We start from the raw sequence: 24756 nt of genomic DNA on the forward strand, positions 1-24756 counted from the left end.
GATACGCCGCGTCACACACTTTATTTGAAATCTCTCGAAAAAATTGCGATTCTCGAAGTATCGCAACCAATCGCAACGTCACAGCTGCTTCTCACTTCGGTCGCTAAAAGGGAGGGCGTTGCTGCTTGCTGCAGACACTTGCGTGTATGAGAAGTTGGGGGGTTTTTCCGGGTGGAAAAACGTTAATTAATGTTAATTAACAATAAAATAAGTGCGTGGACAATAGTTTTATCAACTTAAATATTCAATTACTGGTGTAATAGATTTATTCGGCTAAGTCGAGATGGTGCGAAGTAGCGACAAGTAAGTGAAATATATTACATTTTGTATTTTGTGGTTATGTTGACGACGCTTCGTGTACCTGCCGAATTCATAATCGATCTAATTATTGCGAACAATTGTAGGGATAGACATCATCGGCGAAGATCCCGATCGAGATCGAGATCTAGATCGGGCGAACCTGAGAAGAAGCGACGACGTACCAGAAGCAAGGACCGAGAGAGGGACAGAGACAAGGGACGTCATAGAGAGCGGAGGAGTCGTTCACGGGATAGAGACAGAGAAAGGAGTGATAGAAGGGAACGTTCCGAGAGGGACAGAGATCGCGAAAGAAAACGGTACACTCTTAAAGAGAGTTTCGGTATCTTAACCTGAAAGAGAACGATTGTCCATTTTATATTTCTCTTTAGTCACAAATATATCCACAATGTTTTTCAATAAAAATAGTAACAATGACATAATTTGTTGACATTGATTGTTCTCGGTATACTAGTGGAGACAGTAAAGAAAAGCGTCTTACAGGCTCAAAGTCTTCACGCTCTGGCAAAGAACGATCAAACAGATCTCGGTCACGCGACAGGAAGGATAAAGAAAAGGGGGACAGCGAAGAGTTGCCTTTTGACCATACAAAATTGGACAAGGTAAGTCTTGAAAAATAATATAAAGAAAAATAAACGATATATATTGTAATTAATATTGTAGGAGGAAGAACAAAAAAGACTAGAGTTGGAAATGCAAAAGAGAAGAGAAAGGATAGAGAGATGGCGTGCAGAAAGGAAGAAGAAAGAGCTGGAAGCAACCAAAAAAGACGGTAAGACATCTATTTTGGCAAATTTTCAGCTACCCATGAAAAAATGGTCCCTTGAGGATGATAGTGATGAAGAGACTCCTGTGGTACAGAATAACAAGGAGGCAAAAGAAGAAGGTGCAAAGGAAGAAATAGAGGAAGTGAAAGAAGAAATAAAAGATGAAGAGGAGGAAATTGATCCACTAGATGCTTTTATGGCAGAGGTAAGTATTATAAATCGTATTGAAGTTATAATCCTATATGTACTTATATTACATCTAAATAATTTGATAGGTTCAAGAAGAAGTGAGAAAAGTAAATAAATTTGATAGCAAAGCTCCAAAAAATGCAAACAATGGCACAAATTCTAATGCTCAGAGCGTGGTTATTGTGACTGGTGTGGCTAAGAAAAAGGTTCAGAAACAAAAGGGAGAATTGATTGAACAAAATCAGGATGGATTAGAGTATTCCAGTGAAGAAGAAGGCGAGAATCTTCATGAAACTGCAGCTGGTATAGCAAACAAACAAAAACGAGAATTAGCCAAAGTTGATCATGCTACGACAGAATATCAACCGTTTCGAAAATCGTTTTACGTTGAAGTTCCTGAAATTGGTATAGCCTTTTTTTTTGTACTTTTTTACAATATAAATTATTTTTTTATTTTTCTATCATGTGAAATCTAATTATCTATAACATGTACTTGCAGCAAGAATGACACCAGAAGAAGTAGAAATGTACAAAGAAGAATTAGAAGGTATTCGTGTGAAAGGTAAAGGTTGCCCAAAACCTATCAAGTCTTGGGCACAATGTGGTGTAACCAAGAAGGAATTAGAAGTGTTGAAAAAACTTGGTTACGAGAAACCAACACCCATTCAATGCCAAGCAATTCCAGCCATTATGTCTGGTCGTGATCTCATAGGTATAGCAAAAACTGGTAGTGGAAAAACATTAGCCTTTTTGTTACCTATGTTTCGCCATATACTCGATCAGCCACCATTGGCTGATGGTGACGGACCGATTGCATTGATTATGACACCAACTAGAGAATTATGCATGCAAATTGGCAGAGACTCGAAAAAATTTACAAAATCACTGGGGCTTTCGCATGTGTGCGTTTATGGCGGAACTGGCATCTCTGAGCAAATAGCGGAGCTTAAAAGAGGAGCCGAGATTATCGTATGTACACCGGGAAGGATGATCGACATGCTCGCTGCTAATAGCGGACGTGTAACCAATTTACGTCGCGTGACATATGTGGTACTCGACGAGGCCGATAGGATGTTCGATATGGGTTTCGAACCGCAGGTAATGCGGATTATGGAAAACGTGAGACCAGACAGACAGACTGTGCTATTCAGTGCGACATTTCCGAGACAAATGGAAGCGCTGGCTAGAAGAATTCTTACGAGACCGGTAGAGGTGCAGGTTGGTGGACGTTCCGTTGTTTGTAAAGATGTCGAGCAGCATGTGGTTGTACTCGAGGAAGACCAAAAATTCTACAAGTTGCTTGAGATTCTTGGACATTATCAAGACAAAGGCTCCATCATTATATTCGTGGACAAACAAGAGAATGCAGATACATTGTTGAAAGATCTTATGAAAGCTTCATATTCCTGCATGTCTCTTCATGGTGGTATAGACCAATGCGACAGAGATTCGACTATATTGGACTTCAAAGCTGGACGGACAAAATTACTCGTCGCTACCTCTGTTGCCGCTAGAGGGTTAGATGTCAAGCATTTAGTATTAGTCGTGAATTATGATTGCCCTAATCACTATGAAGATTATGTGCACAGATGTGGTAGAACTGGTCGAGCTGGAAATAAAGGGTAAGATCTTTTAAATTTTAATACGAAATGCTTTTCATGAATTAATCGTGTTACATTTTTTTCCTTTAGGTATGCGTACACTTTTATTACGTCAGAGCAAGAACGTTATGCCGGCGATATTCTACGTGCGCATGAATTAGCAGGTGTACCTGTTCCAGAACCCTTGCGTCAGTTGTGGGAGGGTTACAAGGCCCGTCAAGCCGCAGATGGAAAGCAAGTTCATACCGGAGGTGGTTTCAGTGGCAAAGGGTTCAAATTCGATGAATCAGAAGCTGCTTTAGCAAATGAGAAAAAGAAATTCCAAAAAGCAGCTTTGGGATTGCAAGATTCTGATGATGAAGACATTGAAAATGATATTGATCAACAAATTGAGAGTATGCTGGCGCCTAAACGAACAGTTCGTGAAATAGCCAGACCAACCGCGACTAACATCACAGTACCCGGTCAACCAGTACCTAGTGCCACCGATAAACTAGAATTAGCCAGGAGATTGGCATCGAAGATAAATATTGCTAAGAATCTGGGCGCTGAAGCGAAAGGCGCCACTCAACAAGCCGCGGAAGCCATACTCAAAGGAGCAGGACCTACGAATCTTATTACAGTAAGATCCGAATTTTCATTTATCAAATATCATATTACTATTATAAATAAATATTTTTTCTATTTTTCTTGTAGGCAAAGACAGTCGCTGAACAGCTGGCAGCAAAATTGAACACTAAATTAAATTATCAACCGCGCGAAGAAGATCTAGTAGAAAGCGACGCGGAAACGGGTGAACAAACATTCCGCAAGTACGAAGAGGAACTCGAAATCAATGACTTCCCACAGCAAGCAAGATGGCGAGTCACAAGCAAGGAAGCTTTAGCTCAAATTTCGGAATATTCTGAGGCAGGCCTTACAGTCAGGGGGACGTATATTGCGCCTGGAAGAACACCACCAGAGGGCGAGAGAAAATTATATCTGGCGATAGAATCTACGAGCGAATTAGCAGTCAGCAAAGCCAAGGCGGAGGTATCTCGGCTCATTAAGGAAGAACTCATCAAGTTACAAGCATCTGGTGCTCACACCGCATCGCGTGGTCGATATAAAGTCTTATAAAAATCACTATGGTAAAATATACTATAGAGATATTATGTCACATGCAGATCATGATATTTGGATATGGTAATATACAAGATCTCTGATAAAAATTATATCAACGCTTATGAGCAGAAAAATCCTGCATCATCTTGCAGTTTTTGCAATAATTATTGAAATAATAATAAAGAATTGGCAAATAAACACGCATTCAAGAAAAAAAAAAAGATTTTACTAAATTTACTAAATTTTACTAAATTTTTTTTTGTTCTCGTTTGACCTATGGTCTGTACGAAATAATTAAATTAATAAAAAAAATACGGGTTTATTAACTAATCCTTTTTAATTTATATTTCGATTATTATTGCAAAAAATGGTAAAGAATTTTTCTGTTTAATTTACTGCACTCTCTATTCACTCATGAATACAATCTTTATCAGACATCCTGTGTGTATATATAATTATCATATCTATATGATAAAAGTTATATAAATTTATTATTCATATAAATGATGATATAAACTATTTGTTTTTAACAATACAATTATACATAAATACTTCATAGTTGTTTTTAATAATACAAATATGAAATATTTGTTTTTAATATAATAACAAAATATACTTAACAATTATGGGAGCATTATTCATATCATTGGCACGAACCACTGCAGGCGATCGCAGATTTATAAATAAAATGCAAACACACATTTATTACCTGCTTGACGAGTTTTAATGAGTTAATTTCTTTATACCATATACGATAAAAATTTGAAATACTTAGCAATGTAAAACCGTATCTATGCAGCGTGTACTGGAAAAAATCATAGAATAATTACATGTTTGATAAAATTGTTGGTTTCTCCTTTACACAAAAATTTCATCTAACAAAATTTTCAAAAAAATTATGATTATTACAATGAATCTTTGGAAGGACACGCTATGTAAAAATCACATATGCAAACACATATACTGATATATCAATCAATATGCAGATTGTGATGCATATATGTAACTTATGTTTATGAAGTCTTTTTATTTACAACTTATAATATTATCTCAATTATGCGCACAAGAAATCCTATCCCTTTGTACATCTTCTTGATATATGCTCTTTTTCTTTGGTAATATTAATCAGTAACTAAAAATACATCCCGTTATATGCTATTAGAAGGCACTAGAAGAATCACAGACATGAGACACGCTATAGACATTCGGCACAGCGAATGGCAATTGCGATTAGGTAAAAAAAACTTTCAACAATCAGAACGAATGAGAAAGTAGGCTTTATCGCTTATAACTTAAATATGAAGTAAATGCAATGATAAACTCATATATTTCACGTCATTAATTAAATTATGCATTACTGCGTAAATATTTTAGAATCATGAATTGAATAAGCGATAAATCTTATTTTCTCTTTGATATAATCGCTTTCAAGATGTAATTTTTAACATGAAGATAAACAGAATAATCGTTACGTGCCAAGCTCGAATTTTCATGGCACTAGAAACGTAACTGTGAGCTATCTCTGCTCTAGTCAATGAACCTAGAGGAACTTCCGCTGCGATTCTAGGACTTCTTTCTGTGATCCTGGTGACAAGTTTTTCCGTTTCCGTCACGCAAGCTCGCAATTGTAACGTCGACGGTTTTTTGGCAACAGGCTGTACGACAATGAAGATATCGCAATCGGGCGTCATCATACCCCGAATCGCGCATTGCGCTACTTGCAACTGACGACCTAGAGCGGCCAGAAGAACTTCTAATGTAACGGAGTCCTTGTCGGCTTCTTCGTCCATTATATAGTAGATTCTTTCCAACTATAAAGGAAGAAACAAAAGGAAATTTAAGGAAAATTAAATTAGTTCAACCAATTAAAAATTTATGAATTAAATGGATTATATAATATATTATAAGAACATAATATTTTTTAAACAACAAAAATATTTAAAGAAAAAACTCATATATAAGAAAATACGCTTTAAAGCATCTACCTGTTTCTTTGAATAAAATAATCTCGCTGCTCCTCCGCAAACAGGACAACAAGCACCAGGAGGAGTGACCCCAATGCAATATGGTTCTACCAAGGCAGGACATTGTACAGCATCACCGCAACGAGGTTTTGCCTCTTCTCCTATGAGACCGACAGCGACGCAGGGACCTTGATAATCCACGATAATTTTCTCGGCCCAAGCCGCGCATTCGTTGGCGTAGACCTCGCCGTTGATGCCGCACACCGGACCCCTCAGACTACAACCCCTTAGACAAGGTCCTCTATAGCTCAAAGTGGCTCCAGCTCGAATCATGGCACAAACAGAAGGATATTGTCTATTCTCGCGATCACAGACCGGTCCGCTGGACTCATCGCGCGGATTACAATCTATCGGCACACATTCGTATTGCCGGCATGATTTGTGCAAACGCGACAAACAAACTGTAGGTTTGCGAATACATCTCTCTGCGCTTTTACAGGGATTGGACGCACAGGGATCCCTGCTGGAACAGCTGCCAAACTCTACTTCGGTAGCCGACAGTTCGGCGCACTTCGCCAGACAGGCGGACGCGAAGGTGAAGCCCAATCTGCCGCAAACCGGGACATAATGAGCTGGACAATCGCAGGGCAAGGACGGCGCGCGCGGTTCGCCACAGCTTTTCTTGGAACATGTAAACTCGCCTTCGAAACAATGGCAGGGATTGCACTCAAGATAAAAGTTGGCCTTGTGCTGAATGAACCGGTCATGCACCCAGCAGGACTTGAAGTTAAAACAGTTGGGCGTGCGACACTTTTCTAGACCGCGCGTCGTGCATTGGCAAATATTCAAGCAACCCTGCTGATCGAATCGGGGGATTTGGATCCAGGATCCAACTGGCACTAATTGCTTGGACATTTCGCCGAGAGAGCAAGCCGGCACGCAACGATAGATTTTGGCACCATTCGGTTGAAGAACGCAGAGCTGACCCTGCGGACATGGATTCCGCTTGCACGGTGTCGTAATGTCTTCCTCGGGATGGATCACTGTCTCGTCATCCTGCGAGTCGTCCAGATACGGTCTCAATGAGACGCACGGCGCGTCTGGTCTACCCGGCGACAGCTTGGCACACAAAGTTGCGGCTGTGTGCGGTCCCGTGATTGCACCCCAATCCACACAGCTCGCCATTAATTCCAAACAATCCTCACGACAGAGTCGCGTTTCGTGGATTCTAGTCTCACAAGGTCGCAACTGCAGAAGACAAGCCGCTGCGCGTAAAGTCTCCGCTGGACAAGAAGCCACTGCGCGTACAGGTACGCCTAATCCACGAATAATTCCACCTCTGGACCAATGATCAGCTTCCCACTTGGCAGCCTCGTCAGCTGTACTTGTACATGTCCTAGCGAAAAATTAATATTCAACTAAATCAACAAATTAATATTCAACTAATATTAACAAAAATATTTCTCAAGAGATTTATAATTTCAACATAACATAAATTTAATTTTGATTCTATTTTCAAATCAAATCAAATTAAATTTGAGTAATTCAAAGTATTTACGTGAGGTATTTGACCAGAACTATTTGATGAAAACTATTGATTAGGCCTTATTCACGTCATTCATACCTGAACAGAGTGGTAGGTCTGTCGTTGAATCGCGCGCAATAAGACAATCCGGAACAATCCATCTCGCAAGGATCGTCCGCATCCTCGAGACATCTCCTCAGTTCACCCTCCAAACTGGACGAGAGGCACAACGCATCCAACTGGACCCAAGCAGATTCCCAGTCGGCCTGAAAAGCCCGCCAACACAAATTTTGGCAGGAGGGCCTCGTCGCTTTTGTGCAACATGCCAGTTTGCCGGCATTTAACGGTAAACGCGCCGGCTTCGTCGAGCCCGATTTCAACAAACAACTCCACATCGGCGACTGAGGCAATACCGGGCTGCACTTTTCCGCCAAGGCATCCATAATTTCTTGATCAGTGTTCGCGATGTGAAGAGTCTTGCGACATGTGTCTAGGCACGCTGGAGTTGTGGCTTCCTCGCAACAGTGCAAATCTGCATAAATAGAATTTATTAAACACGTTAGTAAACACATCGCAGCATCAATCATTTATCAATATCAAATTAATGTATGAATATTAATAAGAAAATGATATATTCATATATTATTAAAATGATATTCATACATTTGTCAATTCATACAATTTGTCAATATTAAATTAATGTATGAATATCAACAAGAATATATAAATATAATTCAAATCAATGAATAAAAATATTTTACATATTAAAAAATTAATATTTAAATATGTATTAATTCAACTAACGTTGCTTCGGATCTTCGGCATGTTTCACCTCGGCTACGCTCTTCAGGCATTTGGGAATTTGATGGAAGCAACCCTTGCTGCTGTACAGTTTCAAGCTAGACTGCTTGCTTGGCTTGTAAAAAATATCCTTACAGATGGACCTGCAAGTATCATTGGAAACATTGCTACAGCATCGTTCCGCCTCCTCGCGCTTTTCCAAGCAAAAGAAAAATTCGGACTCGTCGCTTGGACGGCAGGACTCGTTCAAATCGTTTGTGGAGCCCGACAGGGCGCAGGTTGTACGACACGAGGGATTCTGAATAAGGCGGCAGCATCCTCGACCTATCCAATTCTCATTCCTCTTGAGCTCTATAAAGATTCATATGAGACTAGGTATATTCAGCGGCAACACTATTGCACATTCAGACGCGAAGCAATGGACAAGCTTACCATTCAACGTTGAGTTCACGCAGGACCAGAAGTCCATCTGGAAAAAAAGGATTCAAACGTGAGAGAAGATAATAGCAAAAAAAAATGATGAAGAAAATGAAGTAACATAATCGATCGATCGACCGCAAGTCCCCCGAGATCATTTTTCATAAAGCCATCACTGCGAATGAAAAAATGTGGATCACGTTACAGACATCCTGGATCGTTTAAGTTGCCCATTGTCAAGAAGCTTCCGATCCAGATTCAAGTCGAATGAATGGAATAAATGAATCGATCGTACGTGGGATTGAGCCTTAGAAACGTAATCGACGAAACTCACCAGTTCCATGGGACAAAATTCCAGCAGACGCCGATTAGCGTTTTCTCTCGCCTCGATTTCGGCACCCAGGACCACCAAAGATATCTAAAAGTATAATAAAAGTACTATTCAGAAAAAAATGTAAAAATTCTAATAAAATTACAAAGAGAGGTCATAATACGAATAAAAATTTTAAGATATCGCGAAAGATCTAAAATTACTCTTTCTGAAAAAAAGATACAAATGACAATAACATCAAGCAAAAGAAAAGCTCATCGTATAAATGTAAATTATTTCAACGAATCAAATTTCGAGGCATCGACACCTTTAGTGTCTGTCTAGACTGAAATGATCGTCTTTCTAAATTCGAAATGCGGAATGGTGCATTAACAGCCATTAAAAATCAAGGACACGAATGCAACACGCGGGCCCTGCGATTTCCTGCTACCCATTACTGAATGACAATCGTCTCCAGAGCCAGATATCGTATGTAATCCTCATTCTGGATTCAATCGGTGCCTTCCGCGAGGACATGCCGGATTCACTCGGTATGTCCATCACGGCCAGGAGTTACGACCATCCATCAACATGCGGTGGGTCTCGATGGGCCCTGACGATACACTCATAGTCAAAGGTCACGTTTGTCGAACTGTAAGTTATCGACTTCCCATTCGTATATTGGAAATATTTTTTACATTAATTTATAGTTTTGATTACAAAAACAAGCGTTATATTTTCATCAAAATGACAATATATGTATTACAAGGTTAATTATTTGTGGATGGAGAAGAAAGAAAGAATCTTTTTGATTATATATATTTTTTACATATTTTCTTATTTTAGATATGACAGATTTTATTACACTTCTTTTCTATAGTGACAGAATTTATTTTATGTACATAATAATTTAGTAAATCAGTCAGTATCTCTAGAATATCTCTGCTAAGTTAAACTGTTATAAATGTTAGAAGCGATGTGGAGCTGAGAAAACCACGTACGTATTTTCGTCATGGTATATTCTGGGAGGTATGCACAGCCGGGCTACATCGCCATGTTGAAAGGGGGTGCATTATCCACTCGTGAATTTTTTGCAATAGTTTGCAGCAACGTCGAAGAGTGTTTTAATGAGAATAGATTTTTACTTTCTGCTAAAAAATTATAAAGGTTTAATAAAGCCTACGACTCGCGAATAATTTTCCGAATGTGAAGAAAAAGAATGATAATATCGAAAAAAATCTTTCTTTATTTTTAATATCGCTGAATTAATCGCTGAAATTGACGCACAAAACATTATTGTTGGCAAAAAATCTGAAATAAATGCTACTTCAAAGCTCGTATATTTCGGACTAGATAAATCAACCTCGACGGTCTCCGAGTTACAGCGCAGATCAAAAGATACCGAAATAGAGCCGCAAGCTTTCATAATTTACCCCGTGCTTTTATTTTCCGAACTCACAAACGATACTATAAACGACCGCGACGAGGTGTCGGTCGACTAATTAAATCGGTAGTCAGATCACATTATTATGTGTATGCATATATATGCTTATATTCAGCTTTTTAAAAATAAAAACTATAAATATAATCTAGTTGACATGTTATTGAGTTTCATATCTTTCAGAGTTTAATAAAATACTTGACGTATCGTCCAATACGAGAAAAAAAATATATGCAATTAAAAAAGAAAAAAAACTAGTTTATCGAAAATCTATTTTATAATATGAAAAAGCAAGAAAAATATTGCTGATCTAAATAAGAAGAAGAGACGTGTGTTCAACGAATAGGCATCTTTTTTGTCCATCTCAAGAATAACTTGTCACATAACTCGGACCTTCCGTCACGATTTCCGGTTATTTTGCTGCTAGATGGCCAGAGGAAGAAAGTGCTCATCAGTAGTCAAGCAAGACAATTCGGAGAGACGACTTTCTCGAAGTTTTTCTGCACCTCGCGTTGTCGTGTCTCACATCTCAAATAAGCGATGTTACGAGAAATACTATACGATGTAAAGCCACATATGTGACAAGTTAAACCGACAAAATTTTTTACGATATTCTACTGGATCTTATTATAATTTTCTTGCAAATGATGAATTTTTTTATCTTGAATTCATTAACAATATATATTAACATATATACATTACAAATTTATTTTTACATTACAATCTCCTCGCTGTAAAATATTCTTTATGGACGACATTCTTATACGTTATATATTCCGTAATCAGAAATCAACAAAAGAACACCCAGTACACGTCCTTCCTTTTCGAATAAACTGCATGGAGACACGATATCATTGATAACGCGATACCTTCGCCATGTTCAACGCGTCAATTCGTAATATTTGCGTATGAATGAGCCCATGGGGCGCCCCGAAGGGATCCAGCGTAAATCTCGCAGCGGGCCCCCGATATTATCTTCGAAGACCAGCCTCACCTCTCTAAAGAAGCTGCAGCGAAACGCACCCCACATCGAGAAACCCTCATCGAAGGAAGCGGCTTGAGGTATATCTTGCTCCTTCTCGCTTTTTCCCTCTCCATTTCCTCTCTTTCTTCCTCTTCTTGTCATATTCCTGTTTTTATTTCCCGGATCCTAATATATCCATGGACACGACATATTTCGTGTCCTTTATCGTCCCGGGGTCGGCCCACGGATTTATCAACCGCGTGATATCGCATTCATTCCAGTAGACGATTATGCCGTTGAGATTGTCTTTTTGAAATTCCCACGAGGCCTTCTCCTCTTGTACATAATTAATAGATTGTATCCCGCGTCACGACTAATTTTTTATCGCGACAAGAAAGGTGTACTTTTATACCTCGCTCGCGAGTGTTTCGTATATTAGAGAGAGGATTCTAAATTTATAAGTAATTTCAAATTTCGCGTATCGTTAATTATTGTGAACACTTTACTACCGACAATTTATGTTTGCCAATTTATATGCGAAATACAGCCCGAGGAAAAAATGTGCCGTTTAAAATAGATTAATAAAAATCAATGAATTGCAATAATTTAGTAACGATAATATAACGTCAAAATATAATTTTTAGTATATGTTATATATATTACATAATTTTTTATATATTTTATATTACGGGGTTTAGTTAAGAGGATTTAATAATAATCAATCTAGTGCAATGTTCCTCCGCAAAATTATATTTATTATTAAAAGTATTTCAGAAAATCCTCTCAAGATTTCTTAAGCCATTCAGACCCTATGTACATAATTATGCACAAAAACTTTAAAATCATGTGAAATAGTTATTTTTTAGAATTAGTTTCCCTGCGATCTCTCGGTGGACTAAATAATAATAAAAATAATAATAATAATAAAAAATAATAAATAATAATAAAATAATAATAATAATAATAATAATAATAATATATAATTTTTTACATTACCAGAAAAAATTCAGGTCTGAATGGGTTAAAGAAGGAACTCAAGAGTGTAATATGTATTTATTTAAAATGCATACCTTGGAGCACACATTCCGACAAGATCCAGCAGCAAGCGAGCAGCAGGACATTTCTGCAACAGAAACAGAAGACGGATATTAATTTTGTATGTCGAAACAGAACATATGGGAACTATAGCCCAGTGTTGAATGGACATGTTGCCCAAGATCTTCTCTCTTCAGTTTTCCTCCGACACGAAACAGACGCGTGTCCTGCGTTACGTCAGAATAAGAGGAATAGAGAAAAAGAGGAAAAAACATTTTTTTTTCAAGAGTCTACATATACTGCCGGTACGTATACATATATATGTCAAATTTCTACCGGTCTCTCGAAGGACTTGACATATAGTATATCCCAAAATTAAATCCAAGATTGAATTTTTACAGAAAAATATTTTTTATTTATTTTATTCGTCTGTGTCAAGTTACAAAAGATTATTTTATATTCAAAGTCAAATAGCGAAATCGTTTTATCTTTATGATAACATACAATTGTTTTTGAATAAAGTGACACATACATTTATACACGTGAAGCATTTGATGAAAATAAAATAGAACAAGGGAAAGAAGTCGGGAACCTTCGTGGACGTTTCGTGCAGCGAGTATTTTCACTGTTGGTCCTTTAAATATTAAAGTTTTCGTTTCATCTAGTGCGACTGCAGTGGCGTGCAGTCGAGGAACATTCTATGTGTCCCCTTTCTTCCCAGCGTCTTCAATTATTAAACGACGGGGGGGAATTGTTTGGCGCGTCACTCGGATCGAACAATCGAATAAGATATCCTGTCCTTCGTTCGAGTCATTTCGTACTAAAATTTATGTAAGATCGTATTTAGAGGGAACTCCGAAAGAATGGTTTTCCAATTTCGCTTAATTAGACTTATCGATTTACGATAGTTTGTTACCCTTACAACGCTTCGATTGTGACGTAATTATGTATACAGCACACACGTGCGATTATGTCTTTAACGTGAACGGTTGTCAACGACTCCTGCCAACGTGTCACTTTTGACGTGAAAGATCTTTAATGACTTTACGGGGTTAACATGCGGGTTTGATCAAAGTAACTCGTGTGAAAGGAACCTTTTGAATGGTGACTGAAATCCTAAGGGCCGCCGACCGCGCCGACACGTATGCACTGCGTTACAATGAAGCTAATAGATACCAATTAAAAGTAAATTGTGGCCCTCTCTCGCTTCGTTTCGAAGAATCGTTCGATTCCGGTTACATATATGTCTGTGTGCAAGTGTAGAGTGCATTTTTTAGAATTGACGTAATCAACTTTGGAGTGCATATCGCATAAAAATGTAAAATATTCTTTCATCGAGTGCTCCTTCAATTACCGAGGCACGTTAATCTGTCTTTTGCATTTGGACACTTACAAAGAGCTACAATTGCAGTCATATTGTCGGGAATGAAGAATATCAGTCGTCTCACACACACACAAAGATCGTTTGCATTCCTGAGCAAACAGGAGGGCGTTCTCGTCTCGAAAAACGTTCTCCTATTACAGAATAAATTACGAATGTTTGTCTAGATATCGGTTTCGGTCACCAACACCTGGCACTTATCCGTTTGCCATCGCGGGAATTATTCCGTCGCGTCTATCCTAAAAATATATTTATAGCGGGATGATTTATGAAAGTCGAGTTATATTTTTCCCCTTATATACACGTACAAGGTACTATTATAAATTTTTACAATCTACTTTTCGTTTATCGCCGTCTTGGATCGCGCGAGAGAACTTTTTACTGTTACTCATGCGAGTGCATTCGTAATCGCCTGGTCGTCGTAAAAAGAAGTCGCGCGGATCGTTTAAGACGCTTTAATCGAATCCTCGCCACAAAGAACCTTGACGTTTCCGCGTGAAATTTGCGGCGACAAGTGCGTCGCGTTTTAAAACGCGACGTTTTGTGGCTCCTGTTGCGGACGATACAAAAATAACCGGCGTCGTTCGCGACCATCCGGCGTTTATACCGATCTAAACTCCGCGCGCGGTACCCCCTTCACTTTATCCCATCCATTTACGCGCTACTCGAGAAGTCGAAAAATTCGTGACTTTGACGAGAAACATCGACGAGTGCAGTTCAAGTTACCAGCAGCTTATAAATATGTATTTTATTTTTCAGAATCGCGTTCTACGTTCATATCTATCGAAGGAGAAAAAGAGGAAGAAGAAATCGACGAAGAAATGAATTGGGCAAGAATTGCAGCATATAAATGATCGTAAGTACAAATTATATATTTAGAGCAGTAATAGATTCACTTCTCTTGTGAAATAGATCGACGCGACGATGGTGGTATGTCGAGAAGTGACAAATAGCGTCTTTAAAGTGGGCCGTTTAATTTGACTAATTCAAGATTCCACGGAACGGGACAGGCGGCATTTTAAATTGTCATTTTAATGCGCTTAATGAAGCGAGAGAACTCGGTCTCGCGCGTTCACCGTCTCTCGACATTAGCATAACAGAATAGGAGACGCAATCGTCCTCGACAATATAATAATACTGGCGAATCCTTTTGATTGCGAGAACGCATATTTGTTCGATGGATTACATGTTGCACGATTATAATGCCGTACCCCGAAGAGACGTGTTGTAAATTTTAATTCGACGTTTCTCCTCTCGCGACTTTGCATTTCTCTTTTTCTTTGTTATTCAAGCGCCACGACGTCCAATGCATATGCCATTTCGCATGATGCTTGCGCCGATAATGACAGATCCCAACTGCGCGGAGACTAAATTTTTAAGTCAATTTCTGACGGAGAAATTTAATGTAAAAACATTTTTATACATTTGTAAAATATTTTTATTACATATTAATATATTTAATTTCCATTAATTAAATGTATTAAATTAATGGAGATTAAATGTATTAATATGTTTAAAAATATTTTATAAAATGTTGAATCATTTTGAGATTAAATCGAGATTAAATTATAATTAATATCACTAGGACGCATAGTGATATTTCTACGATGTAAATCATTTAACGTAATTTATGTCTTCCCGTCTCCGGTCACGTCCTGTCCGGTTAAACGCTCAGTATGTCAGTCCACGCGTGCGGAGACAATAAGCGTGTCTTCACGCGCGTAATTTACCGCGCGAATCGTCGTTTCTCCTCTCGCCGCGAATTTTTCTCGGAATCAAGCGAGCGCGTTTCCTCGACGAATTTAAACGACCGGTGATGTCGATCGACGGGAATGTGTCGTGCAACATTGGTCCTTTCGTCCATCCGGTTCTTCGTACAGTCGCGGTTGCATATACGGTCGTATAACTGCATTCGCAGCTGCGTCTTTTGGCGCCCGAAGGCGAGCGCTGCGACATCGTCGACATCGTCATTGCGCTCGTAAAACCCGGCCGATTCTCCCACGCCCCGAGATAACGAGCGTACCAGCGGATATGCTATGTAAGGTACAAGGATCCCCGGAAAACCGGAATAAGCTCTCGATAAAATTGCACTCGGAATCAAATTTTGCTATCCCTTTCGATTTTGTATTACGATTTCAAATTGTCTACCTCCCCTTCTTTATCTTCGAGATTTTTTAGCGGATGGAAATTAATATAAATTTTCAAAGAAGTTAAAAGAAATTTATTTCTACGAAATTAAAAAGTTAATGTTTGCAAAGATTTTTATGAGCTTTATTGATTCTTTTATTTTTTCTCTTTTTGTTTATACGAAACTTTGAATAAATATTCTTCAAATAGAAGATTCTGTTACTTGTATGTAATTGATGCTTATTAATTATGTATTAATTAATTCTCCGCCATCGCGAACATAGTTGTTTTTCGTAGCTATCGACTTATCGTCGATTATAGATACGCAACATCCTTATCCGCAAACAGACACGATAATTTTCGCGAAAATTTCATTATTCATCGATAGGCGAAGGAATAAATCAGAGAATTGTAGATATAATTAATACAGTCATCAAGCCTGTACGTGCTGCACCGAACGAGCCGGTGCATTTTATAGCGCGAACGAAAGAGAAAGAGGAAATCGACGAGGAGAGCAACGAAGAGGCATCTCAGAAGCAAACCGGGGAAATAAGGGGGAGAGGGGGATCGAGATACGTGTCTTTCGACATGTTTTTATCCGTCGTGAAGCTTGTCACAGAGTTTTATGTGTTTATTTATCTCTTCTCTCTTGCATGACACACACCGTGTATATATCGGCGTATGAGAATCTCTCTTTCGAAGACTCTTGCCTATTGGAAGTTCTCTCCTTTAACCCTTTTGCTGTTCTCTCTCGCTCCTTCTCTCAAGATCTGCTCCCGCTTCTTTTTTTCCGAGCGAAAAAAAATTCGCGACAACCGGTCCTCCGGAGGACACTGTCGAGTGTCGCTGTAAGGTCCACAAAAAGCTCCCGGTATCTCCCTAATTACTATCTTCGTCTGTCACATTGTACGCGAATACACGCTCTGAATTTTGACATTGACACGTATAATTATCGTAGATGATCTCTCCTATCGCCTTTTCGATCAATTGATTTTTTAACACGTCGTCAAATTATATCAATTATATTATTAAAAAAATTATCTTGTTAAAAAAAGATATAAAGAGCGTCAAGTTTACGCGAGCATTTGAAAAATTCTTAGATTAATTATTTTGATCGGAAAGTCATCAATTTATTTTTCTTTCTCACACAGTTAATAGAGATTCTCATTTCGAGCAGTACACATAAGGGGGGATAAATCGAAGGAAATTCTCCGAAGAAAATGTTTACACGCTTGCTTAAGCCATCGTCTTCGTATACGCTTCATCCGCACACGTTCCGGATCGTCACGCTCTGCCTCTCTTCTTTTTCCTTATCTCCATTTATATTACCGTAGCGGATAATCGTTATTACGATTATTAAGTGTTAACGTATCACTTATGATTTTCTATTACGCGAGCAGAGTGTGAGATCTTGCGGTGCGTTGCCGACGCGTTAGACCGCGTTTTATTATCAAACCGTAGAAAGGGAGTTCGCTCGTAAAAAAATCGACGGGAGAGGAAACAGGCGAAGAGGAAACATCCGCGAGGAAAAGATTTCATCTCGACCAAATTATACAATGCCGGATACAAATCTCGACACGAGCGTGACATTAACGCGTGTCCCCGAAATTTCCGAATGCCACTTTGCATACGTACTACATTTAATTGCCGATCGTTGAACGCTACATGTAATTACATACGGCTGACATGAAAATTATCGCTTCGTTTACCGACGACGTACGTGATCTTTCAAAACTTGCGAAACTTCGACAGAGATACGGGATATTAAAATCAAAAATTTAAACCGGTATACACATATAATTTTAGGTGAGTTTAAATCTCGATATCTCGCACGAAGTTGCGAGAAAATAATCCCTATACTTATTCGCGATAATAGAGTCTGTAATAGTGGTCGCGAGATTTTATTTAACGTCTATCAACTCGTTTAATTAACATTCGCGATACCATAATACTCTGGTTATATTATAATTTCAGGAAATTGATATGTGATTTCTCGTTCTCTATAAAGTGAAGGTTTTCGCGCGGCTCTTGAAAGTATAATTGAGCTCATTGAGCGCGGAATACAAACTAGATCCGCGCATTAGAGTTACTTGAAAAAACGATAAACCGACGCGCATAATAAAATGCATTGACGGTCCACGAAGGCGGATCGAAGGCGGCGATGAGCGGATGTTAACGGTTAATTAAGAATATCGATCTCGATCGGCGATCTTGAGAAACTGCGGTTGTGTAGGTGCGTACGTGTAGATTATATGTATATTTTACCGTCTTGCGTAAGTCACGCCGCTCCAATTTCCAGTCGCGGAGGGACACGCGCGAAATTACACGCTCAACATGTAAAGCGGTGGCGATTTTACGCACCTCTCGAGAGAGCGAGGCGTCAAATTTACGTCCGGTTATCATTAAGATCGACACTCTCGCCGATATTAAAAGATACACGTATGTGTATAGGTATATACGCGTGACAAATTGCCAATTATCCCACCGTCTTTTAAGCGGATTCTGCCTACAAAACGACCATCGTCTACTTTTCCCTTCCATAGAATCTATTTGAAATAAAGATCATTACTAGATCCGTTTGACGCTTCGCGATCGCACGTCGATGAAATAGTTTGATATCTCTCCATATTCGTTTATACAATTATGCATAAAATTATGTATAAAAATTGGAAAATCGCGCGATAAATATATCACGAGAAAGCGAGAAAGAGAGAGATACGTGTGTGGACTTTAACGACACAGTGGACAGATTAAATCGCTGTGTCTAATTTGTTTTTTTTTCCCTGCCTTTTTATAATTTTTTCGAAGGTGTCGTGTCGTGTCGTATATCATTAGAATAAAATAATTACGTAATGCTACGCGGACTTTATAATCATTCACACGCATGGTGTGTAGCTATAAATCAAACGGTGTATTTTGTAATACACGCGTGTACAGGGAATTACGTTACATTTTCTAGTCATGTAAATAAATTGCTCTCGCATTTTTCTTCTCCTCTCTTGCCCCTCTCTCCCTCTGCCTCCTCAGTTTTCATCAAAACCGACTTGTAACGTGTTAATCATTTGCAACACATGGATGCAATTCGCTCTCTATGTAAATCGTGTCAGTGATATCTATTATGCGCTGTTTATGCGCACGATATCGCGCGATGAAAAGAGCTATTAATGATGAATAGAAGATCTATCGCATTGATTTATTGGAACAACCCAATATTGCTGCAATCTTTCTGTGGAAGCCAGAAAAAATAAGTTGCAGCATCTCGTATAAGAGAGTACATAATGTAATTTGCAAACTTTCATAGCCTTCGTGCAAATTTTTTTTTAAATTAATGAATTCCGCGATCATAGATCGAACTATTGGTTCATAGATATATGGTTCTCCTCTTCGCAAGTCGCAATATTTTCCACAGTCTCGATAAATGCAATCAACGAACAAGATTTGCGACATGTTATCACCCCTGGCTTTCGTGTGTGGATATACTTATACTGTAAGAATACACGCGCGTTTCCAGTGCCTCCGCTTGTGCATTTTTCTCTTTTCTCTTATTGTACGTATACGAATATGCGCCTCCGAGCCAGGCCGAAGACGAAGAGACCGGGGACCGTTAGCGACACCTCCTTTACACGCACGCACGTGCACCATGTAAATTTCAGAAAAGATTAAAGTGACCAAAGAAAGAGAAAGAGAAAGAGGGATAGAAGAAGAGAGAGAGAGAAAAGCAGTGGAGAAGCAGAATCACGAAGTCATGGAAACTGGAAATCGCATCTCGATAAAACAAACTCTCGACACACTGCGCGACCCAAAATAGCAATGTACAATTATCGAATATAAAATGCGAAAACACATGTTATTATAACATTCATGTTATTTCGCGTTAACTTGCATAGTTATCGACGATAATTATCACGAAATTAGCATACTTTGCAAGTGGACTTGCTTTTTTGACTCGAGCGTATTTCAAGTAAAATCTGAAATCGCAATTTTAAATCTGGATATTTAAAAAATGTCTTATAAAATTTTTATTATCTTTATATGAAAAGATAAATCTTAATTGTTGCAATTTTTAAGATTTGAATTGATTCTTTAAGATGAATGGAAATATGTGTATCATTTTAACCACGAAGCAAAAATCTCACCTCTAGTGGCTCTATATTTTATATGAAAATATTAAATTATTTTAAATGTTGAGTAAAAGAATGTGATGGATGACTATAGCGGAAAGAAGCGAAGCTTTTTGCAGTGACGATCCGTGAGAATTCGAGCACTCTCAATAGCAAGGCACTCGAAAATCACGATAAAAAAGGTTCTCCTCGAGTGTTTCTCTTTTTCTCCTGAAGCTCTTTCCAATGACGAGAGCAACGAGAGACATTAAAAATCGCCATATCCGAGTGACAGGGTAGATATGAAAAAATCAGCAGGACGGAGAAACGAGGAGAGAGGTCAGGGGAAAAAGGGACCACGCGCACATGTGGCGGGATGTTGTCGTTGACATCTTCTTGCCGTACGATGACGAACAACACTCTCCGCGAGAAATGAGTTCAATGAATCTGTCCCGGGCTCGTATTTTTGCGCGTCGCGCGAAAGAACCATCGGGGATCGGGGTCGTGCGACATCGCACCGAACGATCTTAAAAATAATCACGGTTCATCTGGCGCCGTGATAAGTAACGCATTGCCATGCCGAAGCACCCACGATCCCCCTGCGTCCACCGTAAAATATTACTGCTAATATTTCGAACGAGACGAACGTGCCTTATTACGAACGGTTTCAGCGGTCGAATAACATTTTTACGTCTACAAACTTTATGCGGCGATGATTTGCGTAATATTATTCTTAAATCAAGAGACATTTATTATTAATCGTAAATTATTATTACGTTTTTCGTCTGCAAATTCTTCAAAACAAACGCGCGAAAGATGATAAAAAACACGTCTCGCTACAAAAACAGGTGAATTAAAAATAAAAATTTATAGCTTCGCTAAATAAATTATCAATTCACTTTAACTCGCTTATTTAATCTTGTAATATTTTCTCACAGTGTCTTTTAATTTTAATTCACCTATTTATATCGCAAGGTAAACTTGTCATTCTCTTTTATTTTATTCCAATCTATTTATTTACAATTCTGCGTAAAAGATAATAATAAAAAACGAATTACCTTGCGCGGCTTCGAAGAAAGGATTCGCAACAACCGGCGCGAAAAGGATCGCAATCGTTGTTATCAGCAGCATCGTTAAATAATGCATTTTATCGGTGTGCACTTGCAAGATACCTTTGAATCCCTCCGCAATCATGCGCGAACTCACCTCATCTCACCACCCTACGCACGCGAGCACGTGTTTCGACGAGCACGTGTTTGTTTGTGGAAAAGAGGAGAAAAAGAGAAGAGAAAGAGGAGAAGGACAAGGAGGAAAAAGAAGATGTCAATTTCAGGGGCGCTCTCAGGAGGACTCACATGTCCACGAGATACACGTGACACTCGTACAGAACCGAGGTGTGCACTCGAGCGCAGCTCGCGAACGACTGAGCTTTTCGTGGCACTTACGAGTTGAGCTTTTTACTGGATGGGTGAGAGGAAGAAACGTGGAGAGGAAAGCCGGTGCCCCCTCGAGTATCGGGAGGGGACAGAGGCGATGACGAGAGCGAGGGAGAGAGAGAGACAGGGAGGAAGAGAGAAACACGTCGAGAAATTGCATGTGTGGGTGGGAAGAGATGTATGGCGCGCGCAGTTGTCACGCGGTGCAACTATGCGCTATTGTGACATCTTCGGTCGTATATCCACACGTATCCTTTTTTTTTTAATTTTTTTTGGGAGGGGATTCTTCATCGTTCCCTAACCGCGTACGTCAGGAAAAGGTCTTTGTTACGCGCATAGCGCTTTGTTACGCGAGTAGCAAAATCAGATTGTCTTTAACGCTTGGTATTTTCATGTAAAAACATTTTTCCTTTAGATTAATTCCCATTTGGAGTTAGTCTCTTGCTATCTTTAATTAGTCTCGATGTAAAAATAATTACGAGATTATAACGAATGATTTAGAAGTCAAACATGCCTCTTTAAATCTAGAATAGATAATGGATTATTTTCATTAAAAATAAATAAATTTATAGAATAGATAAAAATAAACTTATCTTAGTATCTTCCATCGAAATAAATTTCTAGGCAGTAAATCCATTTTTCTGTTTTTTAATAATATTGATATAAAATAGTCTTTCAAAGTCGCTTTGCATAATACATAAATACGTTTTTTGTCGCTCAGCTTATCGAGATTTTCTTCAGCGCGTAGAATTAGGATAGCGCACAGGAAGATACGAACGAACGAATTGGAAGAGACAGCATGCGTAATGGACCACTTGACCACATTCATTCTCCGGCTGCAACGTCTTCTCAAGTGTATACTTCTCGGGTCGAGACACCACAGGCAAGTCTCGACGAAAATCAGTCCGCGCCCATAAATCTAATGTCGTTGCGGGCCCCCATTGCTTCGTAGCTTCGAATGGCTTCGTATTCCGAGAAGGAGAAAAGCCGATAACCCAGAGACGTAACTTCCGCTGATAACATCGCGATATGACGCCAAGTAAATCTCCATAATATATTTCAGAGATACCGTATCGATACTCCAGCCAGAGACGAGATGTCCTGTATATATAATCCTCATGCTTAGATGTCAATCACATTTACACGTGTATATTTGGCTAACAGACTGTAAAGGCATATTATATCGCGAGATAAGATTATTTACGATAAATTAATCATTAATGTAGAGTTATTAATTACTTAAGCAAGTTCGTACACGCTGTGTAGTTTTCGATGAACGGCGTAATTATAGGTCGGAGCGAGATTTCCTCGAATCGCATAGCTTGCATATTTTTCTACGCCGCTTGATTTATCATGCAGTCAGAGCTTGTGGACCGCGGAGCCCACCATCCATTTTTTATCGATGTCTCTCGCCGGCCAACGGGTGTCCGAAAACATGTCCGACGTCATCTTCGGATATTTGATTGACTGATCGGAGCGGATTCTCGGAGCGCTCGTAATTTATTAATTTATTCCCGTCGATAAATCGCCTTCAATCCGCACGTGGGCAGCGGACGACCGGTTCTTAATAGCTTGCTCTCTTTCTCCCTCTCTTTCTCTTTCCCCGTTTAATCTCTCCTCTTTCTTTCTCGGTCCCTTTCCCACTCCGTCCCTTTAAAGTGGGAGAAGGCCGTTATTCTACTGCCGATGTAAATGACAGCAAGCGAGGTATGTCATTTGCGTGCGTTGCACAATTGGCGGGTGTTATGCAAAGTTATGTTAACCCATTAATTTTACGCAAATTAAGTTTAAAATGCACAGTTCGACACATATTCTATCAGCTCAATTCATTAGTACGATCTATTTTTTTCTTTAATATCGCTTGTATAATATATATTTCTTACGTAATATCCGCATCTAATTTTTTAATAATGAGATCTATGCGTGAGAAATATCATATTGCGGATGTTCTGACGCTGACTGAGTCTCTCGAACATTTTTCTGCTTATCCGTCATCATTCCTGGATTCCACGACAATACAAATGCAGTCTAAAGTCCGTTGCCGATTAGCAGTCGCGTAAAGTAAACGCGCGATCGACGAGTTCCGCGATCCGAGTTTCTTCTCTCTCGAGACACGTCCGCTATGTTAATCGCGCGCGATCGTATAAATATTCAAATGCGTGCTGGACCACAGTTCGAACAGACCTCCGTGCTACCGGCTCCGCTACTACCTGTCGCGCATAGATAATTAACAGTGATTAACGATATACAAATCAGTCGATCCGCTCGCGGCGATCGATACGTCGATCGTAAGAATGTAAGCCTCTGGATCCTGACGATGTCTGTTCTCGAAACTAAAACGATTCAATCGTGTGAAGATTAAACACAAGGAATTATCACTGATTTGTCTGTCTCCTTTTTTTACGATAGTCACGGATTTGACGATAATATTTGTTTCATTTTCAAAAATTCATTAAATCATTCTCTCCGAAATTTTATCGATCTCCACATGTACGTTATTGATTACACACGTGTGTCTCTTGATAGAGACATTCTAGAGAAGAGATAGAATATATTTCAATTATTATGCGGAGAATTTTGCCAAAGATCCATACGCGAATGCCGATTCCGAGGAAACCAGTTTCGCCGATTGGTGAACGTGATCAGAGTCATCGCAAAGTGCATACCGGTTTAATCTCATCGAACCTCATCGAACGAGGTACCATAACGATCTTTATTCCGTACGGGAGAAGACGTAGTTAATTTACACGGTCTACATTACAAGGTCTTGATGTTAGAGCTGGCTCCAGCTTCAGTTTATCGAGCCTATCGCAAATAAGATGTTTGTAAATGCAACTTTATCCTTGTCCACGTTTCTTCCTAGCTTTACGTAAATTTATATAAAATAATAGAATTAATTATATGTATGATAAAATATAAAAAAATGATTAATTTATAATTATTAGGCCTTAGAAAATTTCAGTTCAGAGAATTTTTGTCTTAACATTTAGTGTTGGAGGACAGAGAGTTTTAGTCCCGTTCGTTACGATCCACATTTGCCTTCCTTCCGCCTGTCTATTTATTTTCTCTAGACAAACATTCCCGATGAGGTTCTTTGTATCGGAGCGATCTAATACTAGGAACACGGTCCGGCAACGGACTCGATTTAACTCGCTCAAGTACTTGGAATGGTTATTAATTATCTTCGCGTACACGCGTCGGCTAATTGGTATCATATGCATTCAACGGCCGAGATGAGCGAGAATTCGATTCTCATCGCAAACCTTAATTCAGCGT

General features: G+C 39.0%; 2 protein-coding genes across 2 annotated transcripts; one reads left to right on the forward strand and one right to left on the reverse strand.

The window, feature by feature from the left end:
- Positions 1–112: 112 nt before the first annotated feature.
- Prp5 (pre-mRNA processing factor 5) lies at positions 113–4691 on the forward strand. Its single transcript, XM_083090026.1, has 8 exons — positions 113–303; positions 405–617; positions 773–920; positions 982–1290; positions 1361–1679; positions 1774–2896; positions 2966–3497; positions 3572–4691. Exons 1-8 carry the CDS (start codon positions 284–286, stop codon positions 3992–3994), a joined length of 3087 nt encoding a protein of 1028 aa, XP_082946152.1. The 5' UTR covers positions 113–283; the 3' UTR covers positions 3995–4691.
- Positions 4447–21482, reverse strand: Reck (reversion-inducing-cysteine-rich protein with kazal motifs). The gene is made up of 8 exons (XM_083090027.1): positions 21103–21482; positions 12472–12524; positions 9021–9104; positions 8702–8738; positions 8273–8620; positions 7568–8000; positions 5965–7339; positions 4447–5790 (listed from the first exon to the last, which is right to left on the reverse strand). Exons 1-8 carry the CDS (start codon positions 21236–21238, stop codon positions 5407–5409), a joined length of 2850 nt encoding a protein of 949 aa, XP_082946153.1. The 5' UTR covers positions 21239–21482; the 3' UTR covers positions 4447–5406.
- Positions 21483–24756: the final 3274 nt, after the last annotated feature.

This window comes from Camponotus vicinus, unplaced genomic scaffold (assembly GCF_025532165.1).
Source record: "Camponotus vicinus isolate PSW18456_S1 unplaced genomic scaffold, iyCamVici1.0 SCAF_2, whole genome shotgun sequence".
Classification (NCBI taxonomy): Eukaryota; Metazoa; Arthropoda; class Insecta; order Hymenoptera; family Formicidae; genus Camponotus; species Camponotus vicinus.